Below are 19341 nucleotides of genomic sequence, written 5' to 3' on the forward strand. Positions count from 1 at the left end.
CGCGCTCTTTTCAAGCCTGTCGCTCCCAGTTACTGCAAGCTTTGGCACTGTGTCCTGTCTGAACTGAGGACAGGTCCTGTGAGATGCTATCTGCGGGCTGTGGGTGGACCCCTCCGCTGGTCTCTTTCCCCCAGCTCCTAAGCGAAGTGACGAGGTTGTGTTGCTCTGATAGTTACAGAATAATAAATAAATAAACTAATAATAAATCTGAGCGGCTGAAATCAAATCCGTCGAGTCTGTAAGTAATTTAGCAGAATGGGATTTTCCTTTCTCTTGCCTGCCAGTGGATGCTCTTTTCCAAATTTCCACAGCGAGGGAAGCCTGCGATTTTTTACATAATGATTTCAGCATGCAGGGCTTTTTTCCCCTCCTTTTATTTCATGGACTAAATGTGCTGCTTACTCATTTGAAATAGACACTCACAAACTTTTAGAAATCTAATGAGTTTTGGGAGGGTGCCCGTTTCTGGGGGTAGGAAGGGGCGTGTGTGTGTGTGTGCGCGCGCGCGCTCCGATTAAACTAGGTCTTTGTGCAGCAGCAGCGGCAGGAGCTGCTTCTTCAGCAGAATCAGAGGTAGGCGAGCGAGGGGGCTCCGCTTGGACTTTTCTCCCTGGCACCGAAGCTTGAAGCCTCCTGCTGGCTCCTCGCGCGTGCAGCTGAGAGGAGCTGGCAGGCCCCGTGACATCACGGGACGCTGGGCGGGGAGAGGGGCTGGGACGAGAAGGCGGGAGGGGGGGGGGTGTTTTCCAGCTTTAAAAAGGCAGCCGTCTCCGCGCAGCCCTGCGTCAGAGAGAGACTTACCGCTCCTTCATGCTCACTGATCCAAATACACCCCCCTGCATAAGACCCGGGGAGACGGGAGGGAGGGAGCGAGGCGAACTTCCCAGGGGCTCCCTAGCAGGGCTCGCCGCAGCGCTCCTGCCTGGGCTGTGCCCTCTCCTCTCAGTGACATTGCCCTGGGGACAGCTGCTGCCATCTAACGTTTCCCTCTAGGGTCTGGCTGCCACTGCGGGAGGGGAGGGGAGGGGAGGGGGGGTGACACACACCGCACCTCGGTTTCCAAGCAAGCCAGAGAGCGCGGGAAGCGGGGCGAAAGAAGCGAGAGGGATCCCCCCCTCCCCACCCCGCCTTCACCCCCTCCTTGCCGAGTGGATGCCAAGCCCTGGCCTTCCCACTTCCAAGCACTTTCTAGCCGGACCTCCGGATCCAGCTAGAGGGAGAGAAACTTTGGTGGCTTTGCAGCGCTCTTCCTGCCCCTTCAGCAGCAGCAGCAGCATGAAATCGGCAGAGGAAGGTAAAGACCTGGGGTTTTCAGAAGGGTTTTTGCGTGCCCCGTTGTTTGCTCCTGCTTGGGATTTGCATTTTGGGGAGGAGGGTGGAAGAGTGTGGCCGGGACCGTGCCCGGGGCAGCTCGTGTCGCGGAGGAAGAGGACCGGCCGCTGCTGGCAGTGGCTGCAGTGATTGGGAAGCGGTGTCCCCCTGGTGTTTCCCCAAAGCAGCCTTGAGGTTTGAATGCGACTTTTTGCCAATAGGTGTCTCCTTTTCCTCTTGCGCTGCATGAACTTGGCCTTGGCTTCTGGATCCTTGAGCTGCAGGCGGCACAATAAAATACAATGGAGTGCTTTTTTTGGTCGACCTGTCAGAATCACAGGCAGGGTCTGTTTAGATTTAAACCGGACAGAGCCATTTTTAAAATGTATTTTGTAGTTTGATTAATGCAGGCTTAGGGGGGAACAGTTCTCTGTCCAGCTCTAGGCATCCCAGGATACTGTGGAGTTAAAGTATGGCTGAGTGTGTGCTGTGTGTTAATGTTTCACGGAGTTATAGTGCGCAGAGCGAAGTTAGCTTGTTGAATCATTTTTAACCACTAACTTCTGACATGCAAATAGCACATTTGAAACGACTGTATTATGATGAAGTGCTATATGGTTTTCTGCTAGAATACACCCTATAACTAAAACCATGTGTAACTTTTCGAAAAATTAGAAAACCCTGTAAAAACAAAAAGTCTCAGGGTAATCTGAAACCTAACAATGATGATCCCTCCTCCAGGGTATCAAAACAAACAAATAAAAGCTCCGAAGTTTTTACTACTTTATTCTTTCATGTACACGAGGGGGAATGTTTTCTCACACCTACTGTGTCCTAATTCGTAACATGCAATTATAGTACACATTATGCTATTTATGACAACTCGTTTCCTTTTTGGAATGCTCGTTCGGTACCCACAGTCCCAAAATGTTCTAAATGAGAAAATACATTAGCCAAGTTAATGGGAGAAGATCTTGGATGCAGGTCTTTTGAAATATTTTACTGTTAGCCCATGTTTAGGGTTGCAAATAAGGTAACCTCTGACCACTAGTTGTTGGGGTTTTTTTTAAATCAAGGGCCTGATCCAGTGACTTAAATGGAAGTTCTAAAGTCCCAGGACATTTTTCTCCCCTAAGGCATCGGGAACCCGTGGCACTCTCTACAATAATAAAACTATTGTTGTACAGAATAGCATTACAATCAAAGCCTTTTGGTGGAATCACCATTCTTTTTGTTATGAATGACAGACTGTAGCACAGATAAGTCACTTTCCTCTCTTGGCAGGTGTCATGTACGTTTCAGCTTTCTGTTTTGGAATCAGTACAGTAACCTGGTTCAGTATAGATTCAAGCCTTCAGTCTTCCAAATGAGGGAGGGCGTTTGATATACCGCTCTTCAGTGTAATTAAAGCCAGACATCTTAAAAGGACAAGGTGATTAAAAAGTTGATAGTGAAATTAGTCAATAGTGTTTATTCGAGCAGCTCTGGGGTATAGAACATGCTGCTTATTTTCTGAGTTTGTACAAGCATGCTAGGCTACCTTTTTTGCACAGCTGGTTTCACTAGATTTCAATTGAAAGAATCCTTCCCGTACAATAAATACAAGTGCTGCTGGATTATTGGACTCTGATACTGAAATCATTCAAACGCCTCTTTAGATGAAAGTTACCTATTGCAATATTAGTAAGTAACTGTAAATGTCTGTAGAGGTGTCATAGCTTTTGCCTTCTTGAACTTTCAAATGCTGCATGCAGAGGACTTCCAAAATGTTTAACTTCAAAAAATAATCCTGAAGACAAACAAGCAAAAACATAAATGGGGGGAGGGTTTAAAAAGAGAGATTCCTCTTTATTTCTATGGTTTCCTGCTTAATTAAATAACTTTTCAGATTCCTGTGCTAAAATGTCACAAGCTATCTGCAATAATTCACTTTATTGTTGATATATTTTTCAAGGGACTTGGAAATTAGGCCAACAGAAAGAATGATCTAATGCAGTAAATACATAGGGGAACTCTACAAGTAAAGATTGACTCTCTGCAAATTAAGGTTTACCACTGCCAAGTGGCAACAATCAACTATATTATTTTAAACTTTAACTGTGAAGAAACTATGCATCACTCTTAGTGGGGGGAAAAGTTACTATTATAAAGCCTTATGGATCAGTATAATGCTGCTTTGGAATCTACCAAAGTGTGGAGTGCTGTGCGTTAAAACTAATCAAACATTACTGTTATTTAAAGCTGAAACTGTCTTTCAGACTGTGGTGAACACAACTGGGGCGAGAGCCTCAGCTAGTATTAATTGTTATTGCTCCATTGAAGTCAATGGGGTTATGACAATTTGCACCAGCTGAGGATCTGCCTCAAAGTCATTTTGGGGGGCGGGAAGAGTGTCGATATAACCTTACAACCATTCACAGAGTTTTTCTTCCTAGAAATAGAACAGGTTTTCCCTTAAGTAATGAGGGTCTCCCTAGGTTAATGGCATTGTTTTAATCCAGGTTGTTAACAGATAGGACACAGTCACTCAATCTTGACGCATTCCATCACTTGAGTTCTGTATTCCTATGCAGTTCTTCAGAGGCAATCTCAACATTTCACCGGCGACACTAATATTTGTTGGACTGGCAAATCAAACTGTCTATGAATAAATAGCTCCGAACCATCGATCAATATCGAAGGTACCAGGGTGTAGAAACAAAAATGAAAACGATTCAATCATAAATGTAGCGGATATTTTGTAATGAGTCTTCCTTCCCCCTGCCCCTCCTCGTGTATCATTGGCAGGGACTCAGATGGAGGACAAATATGTCCCGCTAATCACAAATAGTTTGTTATTACTATTTCTTATGTTAAGGGAAGGTGAACCGGTTTGAAGTGATGGAAAACTAATCATTAATAGGAATGATATTTACTTTATAGAATGTCTTCCCTTGGGTCAGCAGTAATAACCCAATGAGTGAATATGAACACTTGGGGGGTTTGTTGGGTTTTTTGGTCAGGAAGTGCACTTCTAGTTTACCTGCGCTTTTAGCTATAATTCAGACCCCAAAGGCAACAAAATACAAACATTTGCTTGAGAACTATTTCTAAGACAGGGCAAACCAGAGCGAAGTGTAGCTGGGTAAAAAGAAAATGAAACTCGCAATATGTAGGCTCAAGGAGAAGTTCTGCATAAGTTGCCGGTTTGAGCGAAAAGTAGCAACGCCTAGAAAACCAACGGCCACAAATCCTAGCGTTTTCAACCCGGGCTGCCTAAAGTTAGGCGCCAAAGCCATATTTAGGCAGCAATACCTGGCCTGATTTTCAGTCGTGCTGAGCATTCCCACTGAAGTCAATAGCAGCCCTGGCTCTTCGGCCTCTTAGAAAATCAGACCACGGTCTGAGACGCCTGAATGTGGATTTAGGTTGATAGTGCTGGCTGTAGAGGACGAAGAAAGGGAGTAGTAGTACATTTATTAGCCTCGGTGGAGAAGTCATTCCATTCTCCCACCATTTTCTTCTGCTCCCTCAAAACCTTTAAACCAGCCACCTTAGAGATCCTCCTGTTCCGGAGGGTTGTTTTAAGTTGATGCCAAGGCCTTTTACAAACTCTGGTGATTCAGCCTTGCATCTTAGAACAAACAGCTGGGGGCAAAGAAATAATGGAAACCCTGCAAAGGCAAAGAAGGTTGGTACACAAGCATTACACAATGTATTAGCCGTCTGGCCTGCCAATCGACTGCACAGATGTGCTATTCACAGCCACTACAGCCCGCTTCGCTCCAAAACCAATCCCCACTCAGCCTATCCCAATTCTGGACTTGTAGATGAAGACTGGGGAAATTTCAGTCGTTTTAGCAGTATCTGTAACAATCAGACAATAAGTCAGAGACCACCATAAATTCAACATCAGTTTAGTAAATTGCCTGAGGACAGATGTTGGCCAGCACTGTGTAAATCATAAGAGATAGTTTGTAACTGCAGCACAACACTTTGTGATGGAAAGAAAAAAACAGAATGAATTCTGATGCGAAAAAAATGTATTTTCTTGGCACTTTGTAATGGAGTTTTCAGACATTAGCCTGGAAAATGGTATTCCCTGAGTTTATAAGGGAATGTCGTTTCCATAACTGCTTTCAAAATATTCCTTTGAAATCCAACTTTAAAAATTCTGGGAGCTCAACAGTTTCATCTCAGTCCTGGCTCCTAGGGCGGTGAGGTCATTTGTATTGTGTAGTCTTTAAAACTGGCTCGTATAATCCGAGATAAATATATTCCCAAATAGAGAAGAACAGCATTCTTGTAAAGTGTCACTTTTAAAACAAAACAGGGCAAAATACAGCAGACACCCGTCAAAGAGCACTGGAACTTTTCTTGTCAGCTTTAAAGGAGGGCAAATAACGACGTTTATGTGACCCGCTAATTCGGGGGGGGGGGCGGGGGAGCATTATGCTTCTCTTTTAAATAGTCATTAAACAATTTGCAAATTCCCCTCAGTATGAAGTTGAAGACTTGACCCAGGGAATTCCCCCTTTCCCCCACCGTACGTGTACAATACAATAGATCATGTTAAAAGTCCCGTTGTAATGTGTTTTTATGGCAGTTGGCACTAGTGGGTGCTGCAACTAAATGTAACATATTACGGCTAGCCAAAAAAAAAAGGCAACTCAGGGGCACTGCTGTGACCAGACAACAACATCTCGCATGTAGCACGGCTTTGCACTGCAACCTGAAGTCCCCAGCCCACACAGGCTGGCAAGCTGAACTCCTCCTCATCACGAGGGCCCATTATTAAGGGTTGTCAGTTAGCCAAGAAGAGAGAACTCCCCCCCCCCTGCTCCCAGTTTTGTAATCAGTGCGGTCCGGGAAACTTGAAACCGGTGGCAATTAAAATGTGTCTGCCAATGTGGTGGAGTGGAACAGAAACCCCTTCATTTCCCAGGTTCCTGCTCCATGGCGGTTCCCCCACCCCGCAGTACCGCTACCCTCCAGCTTGCAGCTGTGGCTGGCTTGTGAGCCTCTGCAGCCTTTTCGCTTTGTTCCTGCTTTATTGAGACACTGATTTTTTTTTTAAAGGCAGTTCAGGAACATTGCAAAAATGGAGGGAGGAGGAGAGGGCTAGAGAGAGAGTTCATCCTGGCGGTATTAGTAACCGCAGAAAGCGGCAGAGCAAAGCTCTGCCAGAAGCTCGCAGACACGTGTCCGTAGGAGGGGGAGGGAAGGGAGCGTGGGTTTCAGTTTTACGGTTCACTTTAGCAAAAAAAAAAAAGGGGGGGGGGGGACACACACAGAAAAGAGACATGAGCCAGGGCAGCAAACCCGCCCGCGGCAATCGGGAGTGTGGCGAGGCCCATCGCTCCGCTTGAGCCGCTCTGACTAATCGGCCCACCTGTCTGGCTAAGCCGCCTCTCCGGGTGGGGAGCGGGGCTCTCTCTAACTCGCGCCGAGGGGTTATTTTAAAACAAGGAACTAGAGAGAGGCAGGCAGAGCAACTCGATTGTTTATATCAACCCGGAAACATCAACAACCAGAGAGGGAGGATCAGAGAGACAGACAGTGGCGGGGAGGGTCACATTACAGCCCAGAAGCCGCCCGCAGCAGCCGGGTGACTGTACCTGCAGCAAGCAGCTCCGGCTGATTGAATTGCACAGAAATTACAGAGGAGACCAGAGCCTGCTTCTCCCACTGCTCACAGCCCCGGCGGCAGCTAACCCACAGCCCAGAGGGAGCGGGAGCAGCAGCCCATCGGCTCTAGCCCACCCCCTGGGGTCCCAGCCCGAGACACAACAGGCAGAGCCTGAGAAAAGTTGCTCCTTGTCGCCCAGCTGGTGGGGGTGGCAGCTGGGGCGCCGCGGCCGTCTCCTGAGACATGACTGGCCTGGAGGAAGAACAAGAGTTTGACTTTGATTTCCTTTTCGAGTTTAACCAGGGCGATGGTTGCACCGCTGGCAAAGGTTGGTACAGACTAGGCAGCAGCAGCCCCCCTTTGCCGGGGCTCAGGGCTTCCCTGGTTGCAGGGCTCTGACGACGTGCTCCGTGCTGCAGGTGGCGTGGTGCTGAGATGCTCTGTGGGGGCACGTAGGAGTGATCCCAACGCGGGGCTGCCCCCTGGGACGGAATAGGACAAGTAGTGGCGGGCTTGGGGAGCCAGGCGGAGGCGGAAGGGGGTTTGTATGGTGTCCTAAGAACAGTACTGCTCCTAACAACAGGAGGTGGAGGCACCCCAGTGCTGCTTTTGCCAGACCTTGCTGCCCCCTGGAGCCTCAGCGGTGTTGGGGGGAGGAGGAGGAGGTATGTGTGTGTGTGTGTGTTTGGGGGGAGGTGGCAGATAGAGGCTATAACGTTTGCAGGGAAGGGAGCCCTTTTGCATTTCTTGGTTTGGAGCTAGGGTGGGGATGGGGAAAACATTCGACTTTTGGGGTGTACTCAGTCCAGAAAGAAAAATGTTATTTACTGAGTGTGCAATCTATTGAACAATCCTCTGTACAAACACAGGATGGCTGTCTATAGGAGTTTACCATCCAAATGACGGAGAAGCCTGTGATGTTAGGATCCACGTCTGAATTTTAAATATTGTAGAGTTGGGGATGTTTGCATCTGGGGTTTTGGTTCCGACCTGTCAAAAAGAAGAGCCAGTGGTGAAATCCGGAGCTGAGTTTGGATTTCAAACTTCCCCCCACCCCCGTCCCCTTCAGGGGCCAGGTGTGTTTTGATCTAGAATTTTGCTTCAGGCTTGTCTCTAATTGGTGTTGAGTTAGACGGTACAGTTCAGATACCCTGAGACACAGTGTGAGAGTCCAATGGCATTTTTTTCATCCTTGGGGTGAAACCTACTGTTTGGCACTGAAATTGGCATGCGGAGAGAAGAGTGTTGTCACTTCATCCCGAGGAGATGTCACTTGCCACTTTTTCAGTGCTGGAGTTGCTCCCAGTCACACGCAACTGGACCCTGTAATGGAATCTTGGAGACACTTCATCCTCCACCTCCCTGAGCATCACTAGAGCTACATTCCAAAGTTTTGACTTTCAGTCAAAATAACACTCCAAGTATAGTATTGCAGCTCTTCAGTGTGCAGGTTTAATGTGCTGCGTTTGTATTACTTACACAGTGACCATCTATTGCCCTCTCCTCTGGAACATACATGATGTCCAAATGCATTAATTAATAACGTCAATATGTTTTGCAAATCTGGATACCACAAGTTAGGCACCTAGGGCTGAAATTTGCAAAGGGACCCAAGGGAGTCAGGTGCCCAAATCCCATTTAATTCCCTTGGGCATCTTGAAAATATGGACTTAAGCAACTAAATAGAAATAGTCCAATCTTCAAAAATCCTCTTTCTTAGATGCCTGGCCAGTGTCTCTTGCTTTCATGCTCAGGGTCTAACTGATCACCTAATTTGTAGTCGGGAAGGAATTTTCTCCCAGATCAGAATGGCAGGGACCTGAGGAGGGGAGAAGGGGATTGAATTCAGACAGTGTGCTAGAGACTGTACAAATATAGAGGGCTGCTGTCTATAGGCGCTTACCATCAAAATGAGAGAGGGAATGGATCATTTCCTAGGGCTTGTCAGGGCATATCCAACCTAATCAATTCCTTGCCAACGCAGGAGACTCAGGCATTGGTGGCCCCTCAGTCTCTTCTGATTTGTGCCTGTGGACTCGTGAGGACTAAAATGCTTTAGTCTAGCTAAAGTCACTGGACTTCATATAGGAGTGCTTGAGTGACATTTGATGGCCTGTGATATGCAAAATGAGCGAATGGTCCCTTCTGGCCTTAAACTCTGTCAAGTGTGTGAAAAGGTGTTGAACAACCTTAGCGCCCCTTGAAGTCCATGTGAGGTGCCAGTGTTTGTCACCCTTAAAACCAAACGAAAACAAAACAAAAAAAACCCTGTGTGTGCTCAACACTTTTCCAGAAGCAAACAGCACTTTGCAAGATTAGGCCCCTAAGGCTGTAGAAGGATTGAAACTTCTATAAAAAGAACAGGAGTACTTGTGGCACCTTAGAGACTAACAAATTTATTTCAGCATGAGCTTTCGTGAGCTACAGCTCACTTCTTCGGATGCATGCTGAAATAAATTTGTTAGTCTCTAAGGTGCCACAAGTACTCCTGTTCTTTTTGTGGATACAGACTAACACGGCTGCTACTCTGAAACCTGAAACTTCTATGTTATAATTTAATTGGGGGGAAAAGAGAGGGGTAGTTCTCTGTCACCATAAAGGGAAAAGTAGTATGCTTAGGAATTGTCACAAAATCAGGGGTTCAGTTCCAATATTTGTTATACTACCGTGTGCTAACACACAATACAAGGCCCAATATTGTGCAGTGCCATAATTTCCATGTAAGTCAGTGGGAGTTGAGGGTTCTCTGCATGTCATCGCATTGGGTGCAGACTGTTGAGCTAATTTCCAAAATGGCACCATCAAAGCTGTCGCTATCCATCATGTGAATTCACTCCACATGTCAAAATCCAGATGAATTTTTTGTTGGACGTGTACAATGCATGCTTGGTAGTCACTCAGAAACGTAATGCCTTGATTTTCTTTGTTGTTTCAAATTTTTCTTTTCAAAATACTTAAGTTGTTTGTGACTATTAGAACTTTGTGCATCAAGCTTCACCTCCCAGGGAATTCTGGCGGCCAGATTGCTAAATAAATCAGATTTATTATGGAATCCAAGACAAGTCCTTAATTATATTGGCATGAATGTCACCTATGGTGATCATAATAATTAATATGTCCTATTAAGATGCCACCATTTTGCTACTTTACCTTAACAAAATGGTGACAATTAAATCCTTAAAAAAAATCTGCTTGGGTTCTACATGATGGACATGTGACAATTAACTTGTGGTGCTTAAAAGGTATGTTTCTCAAAAGTCTCCTTGTAGATGCATTTCACCAAGGCTTACTAGGTAGGTGGTATTATTATTATATATGCCCTTTTTGTTGCATTATGGGAGGAGTCTTTTAACTAATTGATTGTTTTCTGACCACAAAAGGAAATGATTCCATGGGTATAATTTATGTATTAATAATTATTTATTAATAATACAGTACTGCCTAGGGGACACAACTGAGATCAAGGCCTCATTTTGCTAGGTGCTGTACAAATGCAGAGTAAGAGATGGTCCCTTCCCAAATAACTTACACTCTAAATAGGTAAGACAGATAAACATGGGATGGAAAACAGAGGCACAGAATGGCAAAGTGATTTGCCCAAGGTTGCACAGCAGGTCAGTGGCAGAGCTGGGACTATAACATAGGTGTCCTGAGTCTCAGTCCGTTGCCTGCCATCACTGGACCCTGCTGCCTTTCATTAGATCCAAATCTGTTTACAAATTACTCCCTGTCATTCAGATTATGGATTGGTGTAGTACGAAATAACCTATTCTTAGGCATGAAATAAGGATTATTTTAAATAATGCAGGTTAACAAGATTTATTAATAATACCGAGGAAAGATTAGAGCCTTATCAATTGCATACTGTTAGGAAGAAAGAAGAGGATGACAAAACTACATACCTTTGTGAACGGTGTCACTGGCCAGGTTTTTTTTTATTTTTAATAGCATTTTTCTTAAGATATCTCCTCCCTTCATGGTGTTTGGTTAAAGTGTGAAACTAGAACATATTCTGAATATTCTTGTTTCATCTGTAACATGTTCTAGTGTAATGTAATGAACCTCTCTTGGTAAATAGTCAGTTTCCTAAGGCTAAGTAGAAAGTGATTGAAATAGGTGTTGAACACATTAATGATGCCTCACATGATATAAATCAGTATAAACATCTCAGAGTTACTATCAAATAGCTAAAATATATTAATTTTATGTAAATATAGTCTTTCTTTGAATCACTGACATTAAGAAATCTGAACACTGTGTAGCTGGATAATGGCATCAAATTGAGTAGGGTTGATAAACAAAAGGAACGGAGTTAGCTCCTGCATTGGTGCAACAAGCTCAGAAGCTCATTTGCATATTCCGTGCTACTGAGGATTGGGTCATGTTGGGAATAACAGCTGTGGAAATTAACAAAGCTTTTCCGGATCTCAGCATGCAAGGTAAGGCATGATCACTGCCTGGGGTGTTTGCCTCTGGAGAGGGAAGGAAACAAACACTACGTGTGAAAGGGCTCCTATTGTAGGGAACCCTTACTTCTTCATTGCTATCATTCAGGAGTGGAGAAGGTACCTCTTCCATAACAAAATCCTTAAAAGGCTGGTGAACGTTAGCGCTAGTTATAGTCTTAATTCAGGGAATTAAACTGAAAGCAAAGGATCCTCTGAACTCAAAATGCAGGGGCTATTTTAGGAAGGCTTTGTTTTCTTTTCCCAATATGGGGCCATATAACGTGTAAAGGTACTGGCCTGAAGGAGGGGTGATCCAGAGCTGTCTCAGCTCCAAAAGGAGCTCAGAAAGACACCGGCGAGTTGTGCCCACAGCATTGCCTCTTAATAGGGTGGAGAATGCGTTGCCTTTGCTGGCCAGCTAGCTTTGCTGTCTTGTGTGAAGGGGAAGGGTACGGCTGCAGCCCCACAAGGGCACTAGCACGGAGCAGTATGGCAGATATCCCTGGCTCCTGCACAGAGAGATTGTGGGTGAGAGAGAGGCTGTGTGCAACCTTACCTCATTTCCTTCCTCCAAGTCCCAATCCAAAGTGCACCATGTGAGAGCAAGTACAATGTAGCCCTTTATAGTCCAATAGACAGAGGCCCCTGATTTTTAAAGGCATTTAGGCATTATGTTGGTCAGCATTGCAACACCTAACCGATTTAGGAGTCTAAATGTCATTTGCAAAAGGGATTTAAGCATTTGGGATAGCCTAGTCAATGGGGTCTTGGCTGGTAAATCCCCAAATTCCTCTTGTAAATTACATTTAGCTCCTAAATCAGTTGTGTGTGGTAATGTTGAGTGCCACAATGCCTAAATACCTTTAAAAATTGGGGCCTAAGGCACATCACGTTCATGTGACTCACTAGTGGTCATTCAGTAAGCCAAATGGTATTGATTCAAATGGAATTGTTTGGTGATCTCTGACTCTCCTAGATTTCCACACCAACTGTGTAACTGTGCCAGCACTTCAAAATGTGTGTTGTAATTAATGTTATGAAATTGATAAAATACAGGTGAAGAGAGAGAACACAGTCAGTGCTTAAACGATAAGAAGATTATTGGATATTATTTATTAATGGAATTCCAGTGTATTTCATCATCGTGTGAATCCTTTACCTGGTTTCTGCTGGCTTGTCTCAGAAACCAGAGTAGGCCAATAGACTTGTTCTATTCCAAAATTGAGTTGTTAACTGGAACCAGTTGGAAATAGTGGAACTTCTAGTTGTATGTGATTTCAGTGCAATGGATTTGATCATGTTGTTCATATTATATTCTCTCCATGTTGTTTTTATTTAACTATTATTTATTTTCTCTTTGGGGACCCTGGCTCACTTACACCAAGTGCAAGTTTCTGTCTGCAGTATCACTGCAGTCTTTCAGCTCTGTGGTTTGAAGGCAGAATTCTGCTTTTAAGGTTTATATCTAAGACTGTTCAGAAGAGTGCCTTGGAGATACAGAAACTCAATTTCCCCAGAGATGATTTGCCTTGTTGTGCCACCAAAATACCAACATTTTCAAAAGTACCAGCCTCCAGTATTTGAACTACTTTGCATGTCTGTATTATAGATTGCTCAGGAATGCCATTGTTTTCATGTGATTATAGCATCATGCTCAACGAAGACTCAGTAGACTAGTCGGTTAATATATATGTGCAACACACCTCATGTCATTCATTTTTATTTTATTTTTTTCAGAACACTATAATTATGCATCTTCAAATATAAATGCCGGTTTGCCTCTAAATGTGGCACATTCCTCATTGTCAACTCCATGTCATGGCCTTCAGACATCCAATCCTGTCATTTCAATTGTCCCATCAACAAATCATCCTTCTGGATATGGAGGACACATTGATGGTGGGGCCTCTGGATATTATCTGTCTCCAAATGTCAGACCTAATGGAGCTCCAGCATTAGAAAGCCCCAGAATTGAGATAACTTCTTATCCGGGACTGCATCATAATAACAACCAGTTTTTCCATGATGCCGAGGTTGAGGAAGCTATCCCAAATGCTAAGCGATCACCTTCTACTGCAACTTTGAATTTACCAAATATTGAGGCTTACAGAGACCCATCTTGCCTGAGTCCAGCAAGTAGCTTGTCTTCCAGAAGTTGCAATTCTGAAGCTTCTTCCTATGAATCCAATTATTCTTATCCTTATACTTCGCCCCAAACATCTCCATGGCAGTCCCCATGTGTGTCTCCTAAGACCACTGACACTGAGGAAGGATATCAACGCAGTATGGTGGCCTGTACTTTACTTAATTCACCAAGACATTCTCCATCTACGTCTCCCAGAACAAGCATTACAGAGGAAAACTGGCTAAGTGCTTGCAACTCAAGACCATCTTCTCCCTGTAACAAAAGAAAATACAGCCTAAATGGTAGGCAGACCTCTTACTCACCACACCACTCTCCGACACCTTCTCCTCAGAGTTCTCCTCGGGTTAGTGTAACTGATGATACATGGCTGGGAAACACTAACCAGTATACCAGTTCTGCTATAGTTGCAGCTATCAATGCCCTTACCACTGACAGCACAATAGATATGAATGATGGGATTCCTATTAAATCTAGGAAGACTGCAATAGATCATACCCCATCCATGACTCTCAAGACTGAACCAAGTGGTGAGGATCATGGGACCATATCACCAACTGCTGATTTATCACCAGAAGAGTTTTCCGGGTTTCAGCACATCCGGAAAGGAAACTTCTGTGATCAGTATCTTTCTGTGCCACAGCATCCATACCAATGGGCCAAACCAAAGTCTCTGTGTCCTACATCATACATGAGGTAAGGTTTCCTGAATCTATGAAGAAATTCTAACAACATTTTTATATGTACTTTTTCTCCTTTTCCAGTTCAACTATCCTTTCCCAAACACGGTTCCTCCCACTTCTCCACCTGCAAATATTTAACTGCTCTATTTTGCCATTTCATAATATTGCATCTCTGGTGTGTGGAGTGACCCTCATGAAAACACTGAGTGGTAAAAAATGCAGTTCTAAGAGTCACTCATCTGAGAGTTAAACTGGCAAGACAGTATGCTTTTCCCAGGAGACTAGAACCCCATTCCTGGCAGTTTAGAGACAAGGAATACAGGTACATTCAGAACCATGGCTCTGTCAGTCAGTAGGACAACATGGTGCTGCTACGCCATTGGATTTACTTAATTAGTTCAACATTTCATTTTTTCCCCTCATAAAATAATGGCATGCCCCACAGGTGTGCCTGCTCTTGGGGCTCTTCCAGGGCTCTTTCCATGTTGGCTTTTTATTCAGGGCATAAAAACACAACATGATTTGGTTATTTTATGCAGTACAATACACTTATACACTATGCTCCCTTCATCTGAAAGCTACATCTGCCTTCCTTCGCGGGGAAGGACAAAGGTTTTTTCTGACATTGTTCTTTCAATTATTAAAAAAAACCTCACTGGAACTAGTAAAACAAATTTATTTATCACACAGTAACACTGTATTGTCAGCAAAGAAAAAGCCAAATAATATTCCGAATTTTAAAGAGTAATTACCATGTCCTGTCCTCATGTAAAGGGTTTCATTCTTAAGTCTTCCTAGAAAAAGAATGAACACAGAGGGTGATGCTCCTTGGGATAATGCTGTAGAAGATAAGTTTGGTTTTCAAATAGTTCAAATGCTAGCCTAAGTCCTCTAATTCCTCTCATAAAAGTCAGTGAATTTGCAGACACGACAAGCTGCCTGCAAATGAAAGTTAAACTGTGTTTTTAAAAGTGAAGAGAAAAGGTGGATATGTAGGGAAAACACCTATCCCCGCCACCCTCTTCTCTCCCCACTTCACAGTTTAATCAATGCAACATCTTCCTATCAGTGGCATCTTCCTATCTTCAGAAGCCAACTAAACAAATTGTGGCACCTTGTATCACAACAAACAGTACTATGCCTCTTCAGCCTCAAACCCAGTTGTCATCCTTCTCCTTTGTAGGTAGAATGAGCTCAAGCATCTGTTTGAGTTCTCTTTAGCAGTCTGATCCTGTACAGTGCTGATCAATTGCTGGGAGAGGCTAAGCACTCTCCAATGAAGTTGCTGGGTAGTGAATGCTCAGTGCCTTCCAGGATTGGGCCCTTGGTTTGTATAGCACCAGACAAATCCCTTAGGGCCGTCTTACATATTTAAAAAGGCTTTTGTGTTCTCCCTCCAAAGGTATAAACTAGTATAAATTCATTGAAAGAGGCAGGCTTCTTTTTGTTTAAAATTTCCAGGGAAATAATATGACAATTTGACAAAAAATATCTTTCAGAGCCTCTCTTCTTGTTTTTATTATATACACTCAGAATGCACACCACATTCCTATGTGCTAATACAAACAAGAAAGGTGAAATGTACAAAACTGAGCATCCCTATGCTGTGTATTTAACATTTTTTCCACTGTTTTGGTCTTGTGTAAAATATGTTTCCTGGTTTGCAATATGTTTCCATGTGATCTCATTAACTTGTGCTCCGGGGCAGCTGGAAGCTACCGTAGAAATGAGATTTTAAGTTATTTCACCAATCAAATACACTGACCGAGCTTCCTTCCACAAAAAATACCTCTCGTTTTATGTATATGAAAGAGTGCTGGGCAATTGAACACAGACGTCAACAGGATCACAGACTACGCAATAGAAATTGTTATTTTAAATCTTTCCAAAAAGACTGGATAAGAATTTGTAACAACAGGTCTGGATTTTTTTCCTGTTATTTTACACATCTGTTCTATTTCAAATGCTGGGATTGTAGGGTTAGGTTCCAACAAACAACACACATTCCAAAATCTACTCTGTCATAAGGATTTTTAGATAACCATATTTAATTACCTCCTGTATCTCTTCCTGAATATGTATTATAATTTTAATAAAAAGAAAGGGTGATTTGGAAAATCACTGGATTTCTTTCTTTACTTTTCTTAACCCCTAATTTATTAGTTTTCTTCAACCAGACCATCTGCCAGTGCTAAGGGCCACATCCCTTTAGATTTATTTACAGAGGTCCTTAGACAATAAAGGAAACTTTTTTTGAATTGTTTCTAAAATGGGTGACATTTTTGCACTTACTGTATTTAAAACTAGTCCAATAATTTTAGGGCTTACTGGGGAAGGAGTGGAAGGAAGGGAGGAGAGAGAGAAAAAAGAAATAGATAAGTGGGCAGAATAATTCCTACCTCAATTGAGGCTTGCCTGATTCTGTAGTCCTTGTGTACATCAATTTCAGTATGGGTTCAAAGCATGCATAAGGATTGCAGGATAGGGCCAATTTAGACTCTAATCCTGATTCTGAGTTTAACGGCAAAACTCCCATTGAAATCAATGGGAGCAGGATTGGTTGAATGCTTAGATCCCAATCCTACATTAGGTCTGCTAGCATGAACCTTTATGCTCACGCAGAGACCCACTGAAGTCCCTGGAACTCTGCATGGGTGTTGTGGATTCCGATGCAGAATTGTATGTATCTACATACAGTCCCATTCAAGGCACGTGGCATTAGAAGATGTCAATGAGTTGAGTCTGCCCACATGGCTCTCTCTGCAGGATCAGGACCTTAGCCTTTAATCTTGTATGCTGAGCTTTAGGATGCAGAACATGTTTATAAGGGAAACAGATATTTACAAGATACATGTTCAGCGATATAAGATGAGTGATAGCAATGTGAACTATTCTGCTTGCAGCAAAATGGAATATCTGCTATCTAAAATTCTCCATCTATGTAGGAAAATACTCTACTCTAAAGGTAAAATATTATATGGAGGATAAAGAAGAAAGGAGGGAAGATAGAATATTATGAAGATCACTTCCTAGTTTTTATTCCAAGATCTTTGTTATTAGGCTGTCTAGTGCTTATCTCACTTTTATTACATTTGTGATTTAGCTGTAGACTCTATAAAACAAAGCAAGTGTAAAAATGTGACTCAGGCATCCTCTTGAATTGTACCTGTCTCAACAATCTGTAAAACGGATCATCTTCCGTTTGTAATTCCTCTTCTAGAGTAAATGCAGTATATAATTAAAAGGAAACACCTTATCAGTCATTTATTTTGGAAACAGATATTTTTCTGTATTTATCAAGTAATCTCTATATAAGTTTCATCTCTCTATATGTACCAAACATACGTTCTCAAAATGTTTTGGGGCTAATGTTTACTAAGGATGATAAGTTCAAAATCAAACTAGAAATGCTAAATTTTATTTCACTTTTAATGTTGGGCATAGGTAAAGACAATATTGTGACCAAACAGTATTTAGGATTTTTTTTTACAAAGGTTTAGAAAATAGGCTTCAAAATAATTATTTGCATGTCCAAAAATTCTCTTTATAGTATCAAAAACAACTGGCATCTCACTTCACAAAAATTCCAGATGTGTGAAAACCTCATGTAGGGTGTGTATTTCTGTCTGTTGAGCAGATAGATCTGTATGTCTGGACTATATAACACTTGGAATTTCCTAGAGACTTTACTTGTCCATTGAAAAGCAACAGCTTCCTTTTGTATATCACATGAATCCAAAAAGTGTGATGGCCTGATGGCCTGTAACATTCGTGTTTGCATTAATTATAGGGTAGTATAGTATTGCTAGGTTCACTGGTCATGCATGGTATGTATGAGGTGTACCACATGAAAAGGAGCTTCCAGGAATTGAATGTCAGTTTCAGGTGGGCTTATAAAACCTCCCTACTATGTTTTCTTAAATGGCTTATTTTTTCTAAAAGTTGAAAGCTAACTTTTGAGCTGCAGTCTCAATTTTTCAGCCTTAAAAATATACATACAAGTACTTGTGCCCACAGAAATGCACAGTCATATATTTTTACACATGGCAGCTGTAATTTACAAACACAAATTGCATGGCTGGATACCCATCTACCTGAGTGGCAAACACACATTTGGTCTTTGTGCATTTGTACATTTTTTTTTCATGGAATTGGTGTTAGATTCTTAAACCTCCAGTTTTGCAAACTCCAAATGTTCAAAAATCACAAATCAGCGCCCCCCCCAATATATTTTTAAAATAATATATTTAGGATTATTTTTCTTTACATTCCCCCTTTCTCCTTCTTGCAGTCAGGCAGAATTGAAGCTGCTGTGCTTAGGGGAGGGCATGGGCTGCTCCATCGGAAAGTATTGCACCTCAAGGGGTCACATAGTTGGGGAGGCCATGGCTCCATCCCATAAAGATGAGCCAGCAGAGCTGTCCCATGGGGGTTAGTAAGTAACGTCCAACAATGGGGTGTAGCAGTGGGCACACAGTCTCTGTGTGCCTGAAGTATCTCCAGCTATGCATCCTACTCCCTGTAACAAAGCATCTTCAGGACTGGTATCAGTCTCGTATACCCACATGTTATATTTGTTATTAAGTAAAGCTGATTGCTATGGTATGCTGTGGGGCTGAGGTCCTGAGCTTGTTAGATTGTTGTAGTATGGTGCTGAGGGCTATCCTGGGGCAGTGGCTTAGTTAAACAGAACTCTTATCTCCCATTGTTTTGGAATGTGGCCAAGCTCCCTTGTGAGATCTTTATTAGTGGCCTTTGTTTTGGTTTTTTTTATGGCTAGTTTTAGCATAGTATAATACTAAATTCAGAGCAGTGAGGGAAGCCTCCAATTTTTAACTGTGCTCTTTTTATGCAATATTTCTTTGCTGTTTCCACGCTCTTGTCTGAAAAATCAATAAGAATAAATTTTTGTCTATGCCAATACCTTTTGAAGAATAGGCTATAGGATGCTCAAATTCATAAGGATTGCCCCTGAGTTATATAATAATTTATATTTATATACCACTTTTCATCATGAAGAATCCCAAAGTACTTTATTAACTAGAAACAGGAGTCACTTGCTTCACATACCAAAGAAATGCAGCCACCTCTGTAGTAGAACATAGCATCTGTTTTAACAGCCCACGGCTGCATTTCTCTGTTGTGTAG

General features: G+C 42.8%; 1 protein-coding gene across 3 annotated transcripts in view; it reads left to right on the forward strand.

The window, feature by feature from the left end:
* The first annotated feature begins 1152 nt into the window (after positions 1-1152).
* Positions 1153-19341, forward strand: part of NFATC1 (nuclear factor of activated T cells 1) — a 154546-nt gene continuing 136357 nt past the window's right edge. For 2 of the 3 annotated variants that reach the window (XM_045007804.1, XM_045007806.1), the window contains exons 1-2: positions 1153-1294; positions 13105-14206. In XM_045007804.1, the coding sequence (XP_044863739.1) occupies positions 1153-1294; positions 13105-14206 (1244 nt within the window). Of the gene's footprint in view, positions 1295-6608; positions 7248-13104; positions 14207-19341 lie in introns of those variants that run through there. The other variant, XM_045007805.1, reaches the window with a different exon arrangement.

The sequence above is a fragment of the Mauremys mutica genome, chromosome 2 (assembly GCF_020497125.1).
Source record: "Mauremys mutica isolate MM-2020 ecotype Southern chromosome 2, ASM2049712v1, whole genome shotgun sequence".
Lineage (NCBI taxonomy): Eukaryota > Metazoa > Chordata > Testudines > Geoemydidae > Mauremys > Mauremys mutica.